Below are 18995 nucleotides of genomic sequence, written 5' to 3'. Positions count from 1 at the left end.
TGACTTACCTTGGACACCAGGTGGGTCAAGGAACTATCAGCCCCCTACAGGCCAAAGTGGATGCTATCCAAAAGTGGCCTGTCCCAAAGTCAAAGAAACAGGTTCAATCCTTCTTAGGCTTGGCTGGTTATTACAGACGATTTGTACCGCACTACAGCCAAATCGCTGCCCCACTGACAGACCTAACCAAAAAGAAACAGCCAAATGCTGTTCAGTGGACCGGAAAGTGTCAGAAGGCCTTTAACAAGCTTAAAGCGACACTCATGTCTGACCCTGTACTAAGGGCCCCAGACTTTGACAAACCGTTCCTAGTAACCACAGATGCCTCCGAGTGTGGTGTGGGAGCAGTTTTAATGCAGAAAGGACCTGATCAAGAATTCCACCCTGTAGTGTTTCTCAGCAAAAAACTGTCTGAGAGGGAAAGCAACTGGTCAGTCACTGAAAAAGAATGTTACGCCATTGTCTATGCTCTGGAAAAGCTACGCCCATATGTTTGGGGACGGCGTTTCCACCTGCAAACCGACCATGTTGCACTGAAGTGGCTTCACACCGTCAAAGAAACTAACAAAAAACTTCTTCGGTGGAGTTTAGCTCTCCAAGATTTTGATTTCGACATCCAACACATCTCAGGAGCTTCTAACAAAGTGGCTGATGCACTCTCCCGTGAAAGTTTCCCAGAGTCAACTGGTTAAAATCGTCCTTGAGATGTGGAAAATATTGTTAGTCTTTATGTACTTGGTAGTATATTTAGAGATGCATATGTCTTATTAACTCTGTTTTTCCTAGAGCTCCAGGAAGAAATCCCAGCCAGTGTTTCACCCTAGCTGAGATTTGGGGGGCGTGTCATAAATATAAAGGGAAGGGTAAACCCCTTTGAAATCCCTCCTGGCCAGGGGAAAGCTCCTCTCACCTGTAAAGGGTTAAGAAGCTAAAGGTAACCTCGCTGGCACCTGACCAAAATGACCAATGAGGAGACAAGATACTTTCAAAAGCTGGGAGGAGGGAGAGAAACAAAGGGTCTGGGTCTCTCTGTATGCTGCTCTTGCCAGGGACAGAACAGGAATGGAGTCTTAGAACTTTTAGTAAGTAATCTAGCTAGGTATGTGTTAGATTATGATTTCTTTAAATGGCTGAGAAAAGAATTGTGCTGAATAGAATAACTATTTCTGTCTGTGTATCTTTTTTGTAACTTAAGGTTTTGCCTAGAGGGGTTCTCTATGTTTTTGAATCTAATTACCCTGTAAGATATCTACCATCCTGATTTTACAGGGGGGATTTCTTTATTTCTATTTATTTCTATTTTTTATTAAAAGTCTTCTTGTAAAAACTGAATGCTTTTTCATTGTTCTCAGATCCAAGGGTCTGGGTCTGTAGTCACCTAGGAAAATTGGTGAGGCTTTTTATCCAACATTTCCCAGGAAAGGGGGGGTGCAAGTGTTGGGAGGATTGTTCATTGTTCTTAAGATCCAAGGGTCTGGGTCTGTAGTCACCTAGGCAAATTGGTGAGGCTTTTTACCAAACCTTGTCCAGGAAGTGGGGTGCAAGGTTTTGGGAAGTATTTTGGGGGGAAAGACGTGTCCAAGCAGCTCTTCCCCAGTAACCAGTATTAGTTTGGTGGTGGTAGCGGCCAGTCCAAGGATAACGGGTGTAATATTTTGTACCTTGGGGAAGTTTTGACCTAAGCTGGTAAAGATAAGCTTAGGAGGTTTTTCATGCAGGTCCCCACATCTGTACCCTAGAGTTCAGAGTGGGGGAGGAACCTTGACAACACCTAGGAAGGGAAAGTCTCTATGAACATATCCCCATTATACAGATAGGTAAACTGAGACATGGGAATTGGAGACTTGGGCAAAGCCAGACAGACAGAACCAAGGAGTCCTGACTTTCCTGCCATAACCACCATAAGGAAGCTTTCTCTGTTAATAATGGACCACATGACAAGAGGGAAATGGACTCATGCTCTAACAGGGCCTCTTCGTTGGGTGGGTGTGATGGACTTCCCTGGGATGCAAACTGAAACTGAGGTACGGCCAAGCCCTTTTGGCACACTATTCTCGGCCCCCTCTCAGATTGTGAGGCTGTGACACGCTGCGGTCCTCTCCAGGTCTTGCACTTACACAGCCATACACAGGAGGGACACACCCAGCTGCAGTTATGTGAAAGCTTTCACTATCCAGAACGAACAATACAGAGGCTCCAGCCAGTTCCCCCCAGATCCCCCCACCTAGGACTCCAGAGCTGTACCATCTTGACCTTGTCAGACACTTTAACGGCACAAATCTGGCAACCAATTAGACCCTTAGCATGTTACCAGACCCACCAGCCAGGCATCTAAGTAAATGGATTCTCTGTTCCACCCTACAGCACTGGGTCGCCCCGTCCAGTGTCCCTTCTCCAGCAGTGGCCAATCCCTGATGTTTTAGAGGAAGATATAAAAACAACTACCCCAGAATACATATGTCCAATTGTCTGTGGGGGAAAACATCCTGTCCTGACCCCAAGCAGGCACTTGTCTGAAGCTTTGAAACCTGAGATTTGATTATAGCCACTGCCTTAATGCAGAGCTGCGTTAGGAGCATGGTGAGGGCAATGAAGGGCTTCCTGTTCTCCCCTCAGCCCAGGGAGGGAGGGGATGAACCGGGGGGCTCACAGATTCCAAGGGACCCCCATGAACTTCCAGCCGCACCCCCCCACACACACACAGGCCATAGAATTACTCCCAGATGCTGGATTAAAGCATCTGAGTTTTAGACTTTATATAGAAAACAATCAAATCTCAGCTGAAAGACTCCAAGCTATGGCGAGTGGCCCCTGTCCCGGGTGAGCTGGACAATGTCTAACCCCCCTCACTGCTAGGTACTTGCTTTTTTTTTTTCAAGGTTGAATTTATTTAACTTTAACTTCCAGTCCTAGGATCTTGTTCTGCCTTTGTCAGCCTGGCTGAGGAGCGCCCCACGCTAAGATCTCTTGTCCATGTGTCCATACCTATACCCAGGGATCAAACCACTTCTCACGCTTCTTTTCAGCAAGCGGAGTAACCAGCTCTTCTAACCTCTCAGCGTCAGGCTTCCAGCCCTGGGATCCTTTTTGGGGCCCGCTCCTTGGACCTCTCTCCAGAGTTTCCTCCTCCTTAGTGAAGCGCAGACACCAGAAGAGGATGCAGTATGCTAGTAGCTTTCCTCCCAGGGCTGTGCACAAAGGTGAGACCATTTCCTGACTTCTAAATGATAGTCCCCATTTGTACATCCAAGGGTGGCATGTGCCCTGTTTTGCCACAGCCTTGCACTGGGAGCTTATGCTGGGGCAATGATCTGCCGGCATGTGGTTCTTATGTCCCTCCCCAATCCTTGATTGGTGGTGGTGAGGGGAGATGAGGGGCCAGTTCCAGGATGGTTTTGGTACAGAGCTGTAGTTGCAGGAGCTCACCGTGCTGAAGCAGGTGGCTCGTTCAGTGAGGGTAGGAGCAGCCGTGCAGGGGATAGCTCCCTCTGGTAGCTTCCCCACCCAACATGCTCTTGTTGAGAGCTGCTATTTGGTGCGTGGGCAGCTGGGAATTTCCTGCTGGGAGTTTGGGCACCAGGGCTCTGCTTGCTGCTGTTCCTGTGCTGGGCAGCCGGATGCATTGCTCAGGGTGCTGTACTAGACAGCAACGCCCAAACAGTCCCTGCCCAGAGAGCTCCCAAGCCAGGACTGGGACAGACACGAGAGATGGAGCTGAACGGACCCAGGGGAGATGCAGGGGGAGAGGCTGGGAGGACAAGGGGAGAGCCAAGGGGGGGTGCCCTTTGCATTAGCTAGTGTCCTCACTAGTCAGGCCACCCACCTCATTGGTGCTGGGACAGATCAGAGACAGGCACGTCAGCAGGGGACTGGGACTCAGCTGCCCAAGCCATTCCCTGCCTGCCTTCCTCCTTGGGGTGTGTGTGTGATTATACTTCTCTGCCTGAGCTCCCCTTATGAGTCTTGCTCACAGGAGCTTAAAGAGAACAGGAATAGCCCCAGTGGGGAGAAGGCAACACCCCAAGGCCCAGTGCAAATTTCAAACAGGCAGGGAGAAATCCAAGCCCCCGGAGAATCTGCCTCTGTCCTCAGAGCCGGACCAGCTTCCCAGACCAGGCCTCCTCCGCTAGAGGAAGCCACACACAGAGCCACTCTCCTGCTGTGCAGAGCTTTCCCCTCCCGTGAGCAGCTGGTTCCCTTTAAAAGCAGAGCCCCCAGCTAGCTGTGCCTCACGCAGCCGGTGCCCAGGTGAACCCTCTGTCTGCGCTCACATGCCCCATGCAGGACTTGCCTTTCTGCCCTCCTGCGGCTCATCCTTAAAGTCTCAGGCCCATTGGGTGGGGCAGAAGGGGCAGACCTGGCCTTAAGGGACTCCGTGGCCATGGCCTGTGGGAACCTGTCCTTTGCGGAGGTGCTGCCAACCTTGAATAAAGCTGCGGGTGTGGCCGGGGACACCAGAGGTCCCCTACATGTTCAGTGCGGGGAGCTGCAGGCTGCGGTGAGAACCCAGGGGATCCGGCAGAGGGTGCTCCACCTCCATGAACCTCCATGAACCACCTCCATGAACCAGCATGAAGGCCCACAGGCCGGGTCAGTGTCTGGGGAGCAAGGGCCATGCATGCGATGCCAGGGCCACAGGGCCCAGGATCCAAACAGGTCAGTCACCCTGCCACTGTGGAAACCCACCTCAGCCTTGCTGAGCAGCAGGGCTAATAAACACACTTGTCTGGGTCTGCAGAACAACACGGCTTCAACTTTTCACTGCTCCAGAACATCGTTGTCACTTGTCATTTACACGGGCCCAGCCAAGATCAGGGCCTCCTTGTGTGAGGTGCTGTGAGACATACAGCTGGAGACCGTCCTTTCCCCAGGGACCTCAATGCAAACTCGGGTTGCCAACCACCCCGGTTTCACCGGGAGTCTCCCAGTAAAAGGCTCTATCTCCTGGAGGCTACTGCAGCCAAACTGGGAGATTCTAGGCACTAAAATCCCGGCGGCACAGCGGGGCTAAGGCAGGCTCCCTACCTGCCCTGGCTCAGTTCCACTTCCAGAAGCAGTGGATTCATCCCTGCAGCCCCCAGGGGGCCTCAGAGGGTCTCCACACACTGCCCCCACCCCGAGCATCAATGGTGCAGCTCCCATTGGCTGGGAATTGAGGCCAATGGGAGCTGTGGGGTGGTGCCTGCCAGAAGGGGCAGGGCGCAGAAACCCCCTGACACCCCCACCTAGGGGCTGTTGCCAGAGGGATGTGCCAGTCGCTTTTGGGAGCCAGCTGAAGTAAGCACCACCATTCCTGACCCCGAACACACCTCAACCCCCTAACCCAGCCCAGAGCCTGCACCCCTGCTAAAAACTGGACGCAGTACTCCAGATGTGGCCTCACCAATGTCGAATAGAGGGGAATAATCACTTCCCTCAATCTGCTGGCAATGTCCCTACTTATACAGGCCAAAATCCTGTTAGCCTTATTGGCAACAAGGGCACACTGTTGACTCATATCTAGCTACTCGTCCACTGTCACCCCTAGGTCCTTTTCTGCAGAACTCCTGCCTGGCCATTCGGTCCCTAGTCTGTAGCGTTACATGGGATTCTTCTGTCCTAAGTGCAGGACTCTTCACTTGTCCTTGTTGAACGTCATCAGATTTCTTTTGGCCCAATCCTCTAATTTGTCTACATCCCCCTGTCTCCTATCCCTACCCTCCAGCGTATCTACCACTCCTCCCAGTTTAGTGTCATCTGCAAACTTGCTGAGGGTGCAATCCACACCATCCTCCAGATCATTAATGAAGAAATTGAACAAAACTGGCCCCAGGACTGACCCTTGGGGCACTCCACTTGATACCGGCTGCCAACTAGACATGGAGCCATTGATCACTACCCATTGAGCCCGACAATCTAGCCAGCTTTCTATCCACCTTATAGTGCATTCATCCAGCCCATACTTCTTTAACTTGCTGGCAAAAATACTGTGGGAGACTGTGTCAAAAGCTTTGCTAAAGTCAAGGAATAACATGTCCACTGCTTCCCCCTCATCCACAGAACCAGTTATCTCGTCATAGAAGTCAATTAGATTAGTCAGGCATGACTTGCCCTTGGTGAATCCATGCTGACTGTTCCTGATCACTTTCCTCTCCTCTAAGTGCTTCAGAATTGATTCCTTGAGGACCTGCTCCATGATTTTTCCGGGGACTGAGGTGAGGCTGACTGGCCTGTAGTTCCCAGATCCTCCTTCTTCCCTTTTTTAAAGATGGGCACTACATTAGCCTTTTTCCAGTCATCCGGGACCTACCCGATCACCATGAGTTTTCAAAGATAATGGCCAATGATTCTGCAATCACATCTACCAATTCCTTCAGCACTCTCGGATGCAGCGCATCCGGCCCCGTGGACTTGTGCTCAACCAGCTTTTCTAAATAGTCCCGAACCACTTCTCTCTCCACAGAGGGCTGGTCACCTCCTCCCCATGCTGTGCTGCCCAGTGCAGTAGTCTGGGAGCTGACCTTGTTCGTGAAGACAGAGGCAAAAAAAGCATTGAGTACATTAGCTTTTTCCACATCCTCTGTTACTAGGTTGCCTCCCTCATTCAGTAAGGGGCCCACACTTTCCTTGGCTTTCTTCTTGTTAATAACATACCAGAAGAAACCCTTCTTGTTACCCTGACTGAGGTGAGGCTGACTGATCTCTATTTCCCGGGGTTCTCCTTCTTCCCTTTTTCAAAGAGGGGCAATATATTTGACTTTTTACAATAGTCCGGGACCTCCCCCAGTCACCACAATTTTTCAGAAATAATGGCCAATGGCTCTGCAATCACATCAGCCAATTTCTTCTGCACCTTCAGATACATTAGATCTGGACCCATGGATTTGTGCATGTTGATTTTTTTGTAAATAGTCCTTAACCTGTTCTTTCACCACTGAGGGCTGCTCACCTCCTCCCCGTACTGTGTTGCGCAGTGCAGCAGTCTGGGGGCTGACCTTGTCTGTGAAGATCGAGCCAAAAAAAACATTGAGTACTTCAGCTTTTTCCACATCATCTGTCACTAGGTTGCCTCCCATTCATGCAGGGTCCCACACTTCCCTGACCTTTTTCTTGTTGGTAACATACCTGTAGAAACTCTTCTTGTTACCCTTCTCCTCCCTTACTAGCTGTAGCTCCAGTTGAGTTTTGACCTTCCTGTTTATACCCCTGCATGCTCAAGCAGTATTTTTAAACTCCTCCCTAGTCATCTGTCCAAGTTTCCACTTCTTGTAAGCTTCCTTTTTGTGTTAATCTCACCAAAGATTTCACTGTTAAGCCAAGCTGGTCGCCTGCCATATTTGCTATGCTTTCTGCACCTGGGGATGGTTTGTTCCGGCACCCTCAGTAATGCTTCTTTAAAATACAGCCAGCTCTCCTGGACTCCTTTCCCCATCATATTAGCCTCCCAGGGGATCCTGCCCATCAGAGTGACATCTGAACATTCATGTCACTTTCCTTTCTTAATCAGGGCATGTGTGAGCATATCCGGCTTGGACACCATTTCTGTGGTCACTCCTCTGTTGACTAAGATTAGCATCCATTGAGCCATTCGGGTGTTTGAGACTTTACCTGCCATTAATTTCCCTGACAATATGTACTTGAGGGGAGTGTGGGTGCTTTGGATAGTAATAGGGGCTGTTCCTGTGAGTGGCTCAAAAACTGTACTCCCAGGCGGCTGCTAGGCACTCACGTTCACAGGGATTAACATTCATTTTTGCTCCTTGTAATTTTATGCTGCTGGCACTAGCTTTGTGATAGTGTGGCAGCCAAGGCCGTGTTATTGGCTGCCAAATGAATAACACAAAGCTGTGGTTCATCAGGGAAATGCAGGGCTGGGGCTGTGAGAGCCTTCTCTTTGAATAGGGTTCAAGTGGAGTCCTGCTCTTTTCCCCATTCCCATTCCCTCTTTTTCTTTCGCAGTTTCCACAATGGGTGAGTGATTTCAGCATATGTACAAATGTGTGGTCTGAGAAAACTGAATCTTCCTAGCAGGACTCTTAAAGCGTGGGCCTCGGTAGGGGCCGGCATTTCTACTGGTGCCCTTCCCTTCCTCTGATCTACGTGTCTCCCTTCTGGTCCAACGACTATGCCCTGGTATGTAACCTGAGGTAGCACCAGCTGAGCCTTGTCTAAGTCTACTTTGAACCCTGTTTCCTGAATTAGTGCCCAAACTTCTTCCATTGCTGTTTGAGTTTGTGCCTCAGTTTCCCCAAATATCAAAATGTCATCCACATATGAAAACACAAAAGGCCTTTCTTGTGGACTCAACTGGTCTGCCATATCCACAACATACTGAATGGGCAATAGCCAGGCTCTTGTGATATCCCTGGGGTAACCAACAAAAGGTCCATTGTTGATCCTTTATTGTAAAGGTAAACAGATCTTGTGAGTCCGGGTGCAGGGGAATGGCAAACAAACAGCTGTCCAAATCAATAACAGAAATATTTAGATGTGACTTGCACTTTTTGTATGTGTCATATCGGCCACCACAGGGGCCATAGGGATTGTGCCCTTATTGATTCTTTTATAATGAATTGTTAGACACCAAGATTGGCCTACTGCCTTCAGCGCTGGCCACACGGGGGTGAAAGGGTGAACCTGGTTTTCGAATGACCCCTTGTTGCTCTAATTCCTGGATGCTTTGCACCAATTGGGCCTCTGCCTCTCTCAGGTAAGAATATTGTTTCTGGGGGAGGCACAAATTCCCCAGCCATCTTAACACAAGCATTATTTTTACCACAATTCTGGTTTTTGTTTAGTTCACACTGAGGGGAATTTCAAGCGCTGCTTTTCAGCTTGTTGGGCGGTAAGTGCAGCTACTGGTGTCTCTCTCCCTTTTGTTAACGTAACATCCTGCCCAACTTTTCCTGAATGGGGAGGGTGAATTTCTAACTTCCAAAGGGTACCTCTAGGCGTATCAATTACCACATTGTTTTTGAATGTGATAAACACTGAATGTGTTTTACATAGGGAGGTGGTAGAATCTCCTTCCTTAGAGGTTTTTAAGGTCAGGCTTGACAAAGCCCTGGCTGGGATGATTTAACTGGGAATTGGTCCTGCTTCGAGCAGGGGGTTGGACTGGATGACCTTCTGGGGTCCCTTCCAACCTTGATATTCTATGATTCTATGATTCTATGAACAACCAGTTGGATCCCAGAATAATTTCATCAACCATATCGGGAGTGTGGATCAAACCACCTAATGTCTTAAATCCTTGTACCAAAAAGGGGACTTGGGTCCATTCCCACCCGAGACTAGGTTTCCCTTGAAAGGATTTTAAAGCTACTTGTTTATTTTTTTTTCTGCTTTTGGGGCTGTTTTGATTAAATATACAGTGGCTCCTGTATCTATTAAAGCTAGTGGAGTGGTATATCTACTCTGGTGGCCAGTATTTTCTATCTGTCAGTTTCTCGTTCAGATACACCAAGTTTCTCATGCAGTGTGATGTTCGCCTCTCGGCAGCTAGCCAAGCAGAGGAATGCCTCATTGCATGCTTCCCACAATAGCCAAATTGCAGCTGAGTCCCTTTTTATTGGGGTTGAGGCCTGTAGACCAACAGATATTTTTTTTCCAATCTATCTTCCAAATCAGCTACAGTATGGACGTCAGGTAATGCTTGTTCAGTCCATGGGCTGTGCCCAAACTTTTGCAAAATTTTCTTAAAAGGAGTGTTTTTCTGTATGAATGGTAATTTTTTTCAGCTTTCTTTTTAGGGGACTCTTTTCGCCTGAACATTTTTACTTTATGAATTTATTTTACTCTTATAACTTTTCCATGCCCATGCTTCTTCTGGGACTTACACAACACAAACAGTCTATACCGACTAAAAACCTTGACTGACAGAGCAGGAGGGAGGGAACGCTAAGCCCCCACCTTTGGGGCTCAATCCTGTAATGACTGAGGGTATATTCACCTATGCAACTTTTTTGTTCCCGACAGACAGGTAGGAGCAGCGAGGACTCTAATCCTCCCCTTAATGGCCCAGTATCTCTACAACCACGAGTGTATATACCTAGACAGTTTGTACGAACAGTTTATATCTATATGTATCTATATATCTCTATAGTTTTCCCTGACAGATGGGTAGGAGCACCAAGGACTCTAATCCTCCCACTATTGCCCAGTATCTCTACAAGCGGGAGTGTGCACACCTGAACGATTGATCAGTTTATACGTGTGGTATACCTTTTAGCAATATTTAGCAGTATTTTCAACAATCACAGTGCATGCCTTCCCCCTTTCGCAATTCTCCACCAAAAATTTTATGCTTATAAGAAGTACATGGGATCTTTTTCAGGGGAAAAGGCAATACACCGCGTTTATTGGAGATACAACAATTAACATATGCATTCAATCACACACACACACAAGCACACTGTCCCACCAGTCGATGTTATAGTTACCAGTCCAGAGTCCGGAGCAACATAGTGGCCACGTAGGTTGATCACGGGTAGGGAGGACCCGGGTTCTGTCGGTCGCAACACAATGCTCCAGGGAAGTTTTGGCAGTACAAACCCAAAGTTTCATGACAAAGCACCCTGTTTATATAGTGATCTTCCTTCATTGGGACCAATGAGTTTTGCACTGTCATACTGTAATCAATTGCCGTTTGACGAGTGCTTGTTTTCTTAAATTGTATTTTTTATTCTTTATTTTATTTTTTTTATTAGTCTCTCGGGGAGTTACCCCATGGTGGTTTTGATCACAGCCATCTTGTCCCGATTGATAGGTGCTTGCCTTATTTTTAGAGTAGACAATCTGCTCTTCTTGACATATCAATAGGGGTGTGTTGCAATCTCCTGGTACCTTTACATCTGGTTTTGTTTTTTTCCTAGAACATCTGGTCCAGTGATGGTCTTAACACTTATCTTCTAACACACACATTCCTCATTCATACACAAAACAGGATTGATTTCCACAGAACATTTGAACAAGAGCATCAAATTGCAACACAGGAGAAAACAATCATTGCATTCTTTTACTTATTTCAAAATGCTAATTTTAAACCTACAACAAAGTGGTGACCCTAAATGTCTATTACTGCCTTGAAATCAACTTCAGACACATGATTCTGGCTGATTCATCTTTGCCAATGACACACTAGGACATTCCTTTCTCCTTTTAGAAAGGGTGGCTGGCAGAATATGGTCAAATCATATAATTATATCATACATTAATTATATTATACATTATACATTATACATATATTAATACATTTAATACTGCCTCATTATTACCATAACATTCCAGTACTACAGAGGTACTACTGAGGTGATCTGACCAGATGCTTTCTTTGGGCAGGAACGGAAAGTGGAGCCTACCCAGAGTCCATAGTGACATCTCTTGATCACATACCACTGTGAGTGATGGCAGATCATGAATGGGTCAGAGGCCATGATGATGAATGTTTTATATTCCTCAATTAAATTAGACAGGCACACACTGCTCTGATTCCTTTCTGATTGAAGATATGGAGAACCCTCTCCCGGATCTGTTTGTTTTTCACACCATACACAACAGGGTTTAGCATGGGGGGCATCAGCAGGTAGAGATTGGCAGCCAGGATGTGGACATAGTCGGGGACATTGTGGCCAAAGCGGTGGGTGAGGAACGTGAAGAGGCCAGGGATGTATAATGACAGAATGACACACAAGTGGGACGTACAGGTGCTGAAGGCCTTGAGACGCGTATCTGTGCACGGGACTCTCAGTACGGCCTGGAGGATCATAGCATAGGACACAGTGATGACAAACAGGTCAACCCCCCCCACCATAAAAGCCACGAACAGGCCGTAAATGACACTGACTGTAGCATCCCCACACACCAGCTTCACCACGGCCATGTGCTCGCAGTATGAGTGGGAGATGAGGCAGCGCTGGCAGAAGGGCAGCCTGAGGACAAGGAGGGAGAAGGGGCTCACCAGAAGGACCCCACGTGCCAGCACCAGGCTCCCCATTGTCACTATGGCTGGGACGGACAGGATGCTGGAGTGCCGGAGGGGGCAGCAGATTGCCACATACCGATCCAAGGCCATGGCCATGAGTATGCCCGACTCCACTGACAAGAAGGTGTGGACAAAGAACATCTGGGTGAGGCAGGCATGGAACCCAATCTCCCTGGAGCCCAGCCAGAAGATGCTCAGCATTTTGGGCAGGGTGGATGTGGACAGGACCAGGTCAGTGACTGCCAGCATGGCCAGGAAGAGGTACATAGGCTCATGCAGGCTCAGATCATTGTATATAATGAAGAGAACAATGACATTTCCCAGGACGGCAATGACATACATGATGAAGAAAGAAAAGGCTATCCAGTACTGGGCCTCCTGCAGTCCTGGGATGCCGACCAGGAGGAAGGTGGCAGGGTGGGAGTGGGTGCTGGTGTTCAGACATGACATAGCATGTTGCTCTTCTCCTACCTGGGCTGGGAGAGCTTTCACCCTGTAAAGAAGCTGCGAAGAACCCATGAGGGCTGATTCAATTCCTCGGAAACAGGGGTGCTAGTGAGTTACTGAATATTGGATCCAGTTCCTCTGTTCCAAATACCAGCTCCAGTCCCAGGACAGCAACTTGCCCAGAATCACTGGAGTTAGGGGTTGCGGCAGCGCGGTCTGTCTCCTCAGGAGACTGGTTGAGAGGTTTCTGGTTTGTTTGTTTCCCGACTTTGAGATTCAGTTCCCTTTCCTGTTCTGGCTTTCTGTGGGGCATGAGGGTGAGAAGACCAAAGTGTGATGGGGAGGAGTACACTCTTCCTTGTGTCCTCTCTTCTTTGTTAATCAGTGCAGCATTCCATCTCCCCCTTTCGATCCGTCCCAGAAAACTAGGGAAAGGAAAGACAAATGGGCAAATGCATAAACCTGGGTGAAAAAAATCAGTGTGGCTGCTGGACTACTAACGCCAGAATGGGCCACATTAGCCAAGCCCTGCTGGAGATGCAGGCGCTGCCATTTAGCAAAACCAGCCCCAGCTGGAGAAAACAGGATTAAAACCCCGGAAGCCTCAGGAGAAGGGGGCTAGTCAGAGAAGTTCTGCTTCAGAGCTGGTTAGTGAGTCTCTCATCAGTGTAGGCTGTAGTCTTTGTAGTGTTGTTTCTTGTAGCAGTGGCAGGGTGTCTTTTCTTTACAATCGGACGTATTTTTGTACTGCGGTCATGGCTAGAAGCCCCACCTGAGACGGAGACCCCGAAATAGCAAAGACAGAGACAAGGTGGGAGGAGAAACAGAGGCACAGAGTGATGACTTGCTGAAGGTCACAGAGCAAGTCAGTGGAAGAGTCAGGAATAGAGCTCGCATCTCCAGTCCCGTACCTTAGCCGCTAGACCATGCTGCATCTCAACCCAGCTGCTTATTCGCTATGACAAAGATGGAAAAGGCTTTTAGGTGCTGGCTCTTAGACACTATGGCTAGATGCTGCTATGATCAGTGCTCCAGGCAATCTCTTTTTTCTAAAAGATCTGCTTTGGGTCCAATAGGAATTGACTCAGGGAATTAGCTCTATGACCTTTCTTATACAGGAGATCAGACTACATGTTCACAGTTGTCCTTTCTGTCCTTGCAATCTATGAAGAGATAGCATTCCCCACCTGTCCATATCCCTTGGCCAGTGCACGCTTGTTCCCTCTGGTATATTTTCATAAGACTTGTCTAGTCTAGTTTTCAATGACTCAGTTGACGGATCTTCCACCAGTTTGTTTTTCTGGAAGGCAAGTTCAATACCTACAGATCTCACTGTCAGGAAACTGTTCCTGCTGTTTATCTTAATTTTTCCTTGTCTTAATTCTATCTCAGTGCTCCTAGTTCTAGTTACTTAAATACATCTCCATTCCCTGTGTGGGAATGGACCAAAAAAGGAAAAAAAAACAGAATATTCTATTCTCATTGCCAGGGGATGCTGGTCAAAACTATAACCGGGTTCAAAGAAAGAATTTGATAAGTTTCAGGAGGGTAGGTCCATCAATGGCCTGAATAATGAATAAGAAGAATAATAAGAATATAACAGTAGGGATATATTACAGTCCACTTGACCAGGATGGTGATAGTGACTGTGAAATGGTCAAGGAGATTAGTGAGGCTATTAAAATAATAATTAAAAACACCTCAATAATAATGGGGGATTTCAACTATCCCAATATTGACTGGGTACATGTCACCTCAGGATGGGATGCAGAGAGAAAGTTTCTTGATACCATCAGTGACTGATTCTTGGAGAAGCTGGTCCTGGAACCCACAAGAGGAGAGGCAGTTCTTGATTTAGTCCTAAGTGGAGCACAGGAACAGGTCCAAGACGTGAATATAGCTGGACCACATGACAATAGTGACCATTATATAATAAAATGTAACATCCCTGTGGTGGGGAAAACACCACAGTGGCCCAACAATGTATCATTTAATTTCAGAAAGGAGAACTACACAAAAATGAGGAGGTTAGTTAAACAGAAATTAAAAGGTACAGCACCAGAAGAAAAATCCCTAGAAGCTGCTTGGAAACTTTTAAAAGACACCATAATGGAGACTCAGCTTAAACGTATACCCCAAATTAAAAAAAAAAAAAATGGTAAGAGAGCCAAAAAAGAGCCACCATGGCTAAACAACAAAATAAAAGAAGCAGTGAGAGGCAAAAAGTCATTGTTTGAAAAGTGGAAGTTAGATCCTATTGTGGAAAATAGAAAGGAACAGAAACTCTGGCAAAAGAAGTGTAAAAATATAAGTAGGAATTTGAAGTACATCTAGCCAAAGACTCAAAAAGTATTAGAAAAAAAAATTTAAATACAACAGAAGCAGGAAGCCTGCAAAAGAACCAATGGGGCCACTGGGCAATCAAGATACTAAAGGAGCACTCAAGGACAATAAGGCTATTGCAGAGAAACTAAATGAATTCTTTGCATTGGTCTTCATGGTTGAGGATGTAAGGGAGATTCCATTCATTTTAGGTGACAGATCTGAGGAACTGTCCCAGACTGAGGTGTCATTAGAGGTGGTTTTGGAACAAATTAATAAACTAAATAGTAATAAGTCAACAGCACCAGATGGTAGTCGCCAAAGAGTTCTGAAGGAATTCAAATGTGAAATTGCAGGTTTACTAACTGTCGTCTGTAACCTATCATTTAAATCATCTTCTGTACCAAATGACTGGAGGATAGCTAATGTGGTCCCATTTTTTAAAAAGGGCTCCAGAGGTGACCCCGGAAATTACAGGCCTGAAAGCCTGACTTCAGTACTGGGCAAACTGCTTGAAACTATAATAAAGAACAATATTGTCAGACATATGGATGAACATAACTTGTTGAGGAAGAGTCAACATGGTTTTAGTAAAGGGAAATCATGCCTCACCAAATTACCAGAATTCTTTGGGGGAGTCAACAAACACGTGAACCATGGGGATCCAGTGGATATAGTGTATTTAGATTTTCAGAAAGCCTTTGAAAAGGTCTCTCACCAAAGGCTTTTAAGCAAAGTAAGCAGTCATTGGATAAGAGGGAAGGTTCTCTGATAACTGGTTAAAAGATAAGAAACAAAGGGTGGGAATGGTCAGTTTTCAGAATGGAGGGAGATAAATAGTTGTCTCCCTCAGGAGTCTGTACTGGGCCCAGCCCTATTTAACATATTCATAAATGATCTGGAAAAAGGGATAAACAGTACGGTGACAAAATTTGCAGATGATACTAAACTATTCAAGATAGTTAAGTCCCAGGCAGACTGTGAAGAGCTACAAAAGGATCTCTCAAAACTGGGTCACTGGGCAACAAAATGACAGATCAAATTCAACGTTGATAAATGCAAAGTAATGCACATTAGAAAGCATAATCCCAACTATACATATAAAATAAGGGGGTCTAAATTAACTGTCACCACTCAAGAAAGAGATCTATTATTTAAAGGAATTATTTAAGCTCAGTACCAATGTGGACACAAGAACAAATGGATATAAACTGGCCACCAGGAAGTTTAGACTTGAAATTAGATGAAGGTTTCTCACCATCAGAGGAGTGAAGTTTTGGAATAGCCTTCCAAGGGAAGCAGTGGGGGCAAAAGATCTATCTGGCTTTAAAATTAAACTCGATAAGTTTATGGAGGAGATTGTATGATGGGATAACATGGTTTTGGTAATTAAATATTCATGGTAAATAGGCCCAATGGCCTGTGATGGGATGTTAGAGGGGGTGGGATCTGAGTTACCCAGGAAAGAATTTTCTGTAGTATCTGGCTGGTGAATCTTGCCCATATGCTCAGGGTTCAGCTGATCGCCATATTTGAGGTCGGGAAGGAATTTTCCTCCAGGGCAGATTGGAAGAGGCCCTGGAGGTTTTTCGCCTTCCTCTGTAGCATGGGGCACGGGTCACTTGCTGGAGGATTCTCTGCTCCTTGAAGTCTTTAAACCACAATTTGAGGACTTCAATAGCTCAGACATAGGTGAGAGGTTTTTCACAGGAGTGATGGATGAAATTCTGTGGCCTGCGTTGTGCAGGAGGTCAGACTAGATGATCATAATGGTCCCTTCTGACCTAAATATCTATGAATCTATGAATCTTGGAATCACTGTGGATAGTTCTCTGAAAACATCCACTCAATATGCAGCAGCAGTCAAAAAAGCGAACAGAATGTTGGGAATCATTAAGAAAGGGATAGATAATAAGACAGAAAATATTATATTGCTTCTGTATAAATCCATGGTACGCCCACATCTGGAATACTTCATGAAGATGTGGTCGCCCCATCTCAAAAAATATATACTGTACTTGCAAAAGGTTCAGAAAAGGGCAACAAAAATGATTAGGGATACGGAACAGCTTCAGTATGAGGAGACCTTAATAAGATTGGAGTTTTCGACTTGGAAAACAGACAACTAAGGGGTATAAAGGGGTTATAAAGATGTTAGAGGGGTATAAAATCATGACTGGTGTGGAGAAAGTAAAAAAGGAAGTGTTAGTTACTCCTTCTCATTACACAAGAACTAGGGGCCACCAAATTAAATTAATAGGCAACAGGTTTAAAACAAACAAAAGAAAGTGTTTTTCCACACAAAGCACAGTCAACCTGTGGAACTCCTTGCCAGAGGATGTTGTGAAGGCCAAAACTATAACAGGGTTTAAAAAAGAACTAGATATGTTTGTTAGGGAGCTTATTCCTTCACCGACTTACTTCCCTGGTCCTTCTTGAATGAACAGAGAGCAACAATATCTGAAGTCCAAAGGTGCAAACAATTCGATGTTTATTGGGGTGAACTTCCAGCAAGCATGATTCCAGTTTCCTTCCTCAGTGTCCCCCTTCCCAGCTCTGACAACAGAGCCTTACCTGTGTCCCTGTTCCCATTCCTACCCTTAGCTGAACATGATTCCACTTTCCCCACCCCCATTCCCTGATCCCATTTCCCCCACACCCACCCACACCCCCTCACTTCCTGATTGACTGCAGACTATATAGTAAAACTTGAGTTCTGCTTAGCTTTACCTTAACCTATCATTTTACTGAAATTTAACTAACCAATCCAAACATATTGTAACACCATTATGTAACCAATTATATTGCACCACCTTAATTAGTTTACACCCAGCAAAATTAATTATACAGCAGACAGAAAAAATCGCAGAACCAGACAGAGATTATCCAGACAAACAATAGGGAAATGGGGACTACAATGATAGAACAACACAGAAGTGAGGATTTCACATCCCAGCTATTGATAAGTGAGTTCTTGCCAGACAGGATGCTATCAAACCAAGTTTCCTTTTACATCTTCCAGGCACTTCCCTATCTCTGGAGGCGATAGGCACTATCAGGACAGGATTGTATCCTAACAGCCCCATAGCACCTTCTTTCAATGTGACTAGTTTGGAATGTGAGGAGGTGACCGGTCGTTTCCCAGCTTACGGCTGTCTCTGCTGCTTAGCCAAAGGCCTTAGCCTAAGAACAGGGCCTCAGACTGTCACAGGGAGAGAAGGCCCTTACACCGGCAGACAGTGAATTTTACTCTTTCTTTTATACCTCTAGAACTAGCCAAGTGATAAGAATACACCTACATTCTTAGAGTCTAGGCCTTTACAGACAGACCTGAATATCTATATCCTAACAATGTTTATGGAGGATAGGTCCATCAATGGCTATTAGCCAGGATGGACAGGGATGGTGTCCCTAGACTCTGTTTGCCAGAATCTGTGAACGGGTGACAGGGGATGGATCACTTACTTATTATCTGTTCTGTTCATTCCCTCTGAATCACCTGGCAGTGGCCACTGTCGGCAGACAGGATACTGGGCTAGATGGACCCTTGGTCTGACCCAGGATGACCATTCTTATGTTCTTATGTCCATGTTATTTTTCACTTAATGGAACAACAATAGGCATGTGATCTATGAAGTTATTTATATAGATCCCATCACTGCAGTGTCTTTGCATCTCCTGGTCGTTAATTAATATATCAACACAGCACCCCTGAGAGAGAGAGAGAAATGTCGTTTTCCCCATTTTACAGATGGAGAACTGAGGCACAGAGAGATGAAGTGGTTTGCCCGTGGTCCAGGGCCTTCACCAAAAGATCAGGGAAGAGCTGCAAGAATGATTCCAGGGCTGAAAAGAATGCTTTACTGTCAGAGTCATCATGCTCTTAATCTGTGTAGATTCAATTGACTTGATCACAGTCTGGAAGTCCCTCCATGGGGAGAAGATCCCTTATGCAAGGTGGCTCTTTAATGTAGCAGACAAAGACATAAAAGATCCAAAGACTGGAAGCTGAACGAAAACAATCGGGAAATAAGCCCACATTTTTAACAGTGAGGGTAATTGACCATTGAAACAAATGATCAATGGATGCAGTGTATTCTCCATCACTTCAGAGTCTTAAATCAAGATTAAACTAGAGCCCAGGAAGGCTGGAGGCAGGAATCACTGGATGGAATTCTAGGGCCTAGATGCTGGGCTAGATGATCAGACTGGTCCCTTCTGGCCTTAAAATCTGCAACCCAGCATTTCAAAAGTGATTTGTTTA

At 46.2% G+C, this 18995-nt stretch overlaps 1 protein-coding gene across 1 annotated transcript; it reads right to left on the bottom strand.

Moving 5' to 3' along the window:
• Positions 1-11440: 11440 nt before the first annotated feature.
• LOC125631182 (olfactory receptor 52R1-like) lies at positions 11441-12412 on the bottom strand. Its single transcript, XM_048837475.1, has one exon. The coding sequence runs from the start codon at positions 12410-12412 to the stop codon at positions 11441-11443; it is 972 nt and encodes a 323-aa protein (XP_048693432.1).
• Between the last annotated feature and the right edge of the window lie 6583 nt (positions 12413-18995).

Source organism: Caretta caretta, chromosome 1, assembly GCF_965140235.1.
Source record: "Caretta caretta isolate rCarCar2 chromosome 1, rCarCar1.hap1, whole genome shotgun sequence".
Classification (NCBI taxonomy): Eukaryota; Metazoa; Chordata; order Testudines; family Cheloniidae; genus Caretta; species Caretta caretta.
Note: the sequence above shows the minus strand (reverse complement) of the source record. Positions and strands in the feature narration are given on the sequence as shown.

Bases quoted from the DNA above. Each gene is read 5' to 3' on its own strand.
- LOC125631182 (XM_048837475.1), bottom strand. From the start codon at position 12,412: ATGTCATGTCTGAACACCAGCACCCACTCCCACCCTGCCACCTTCCTC.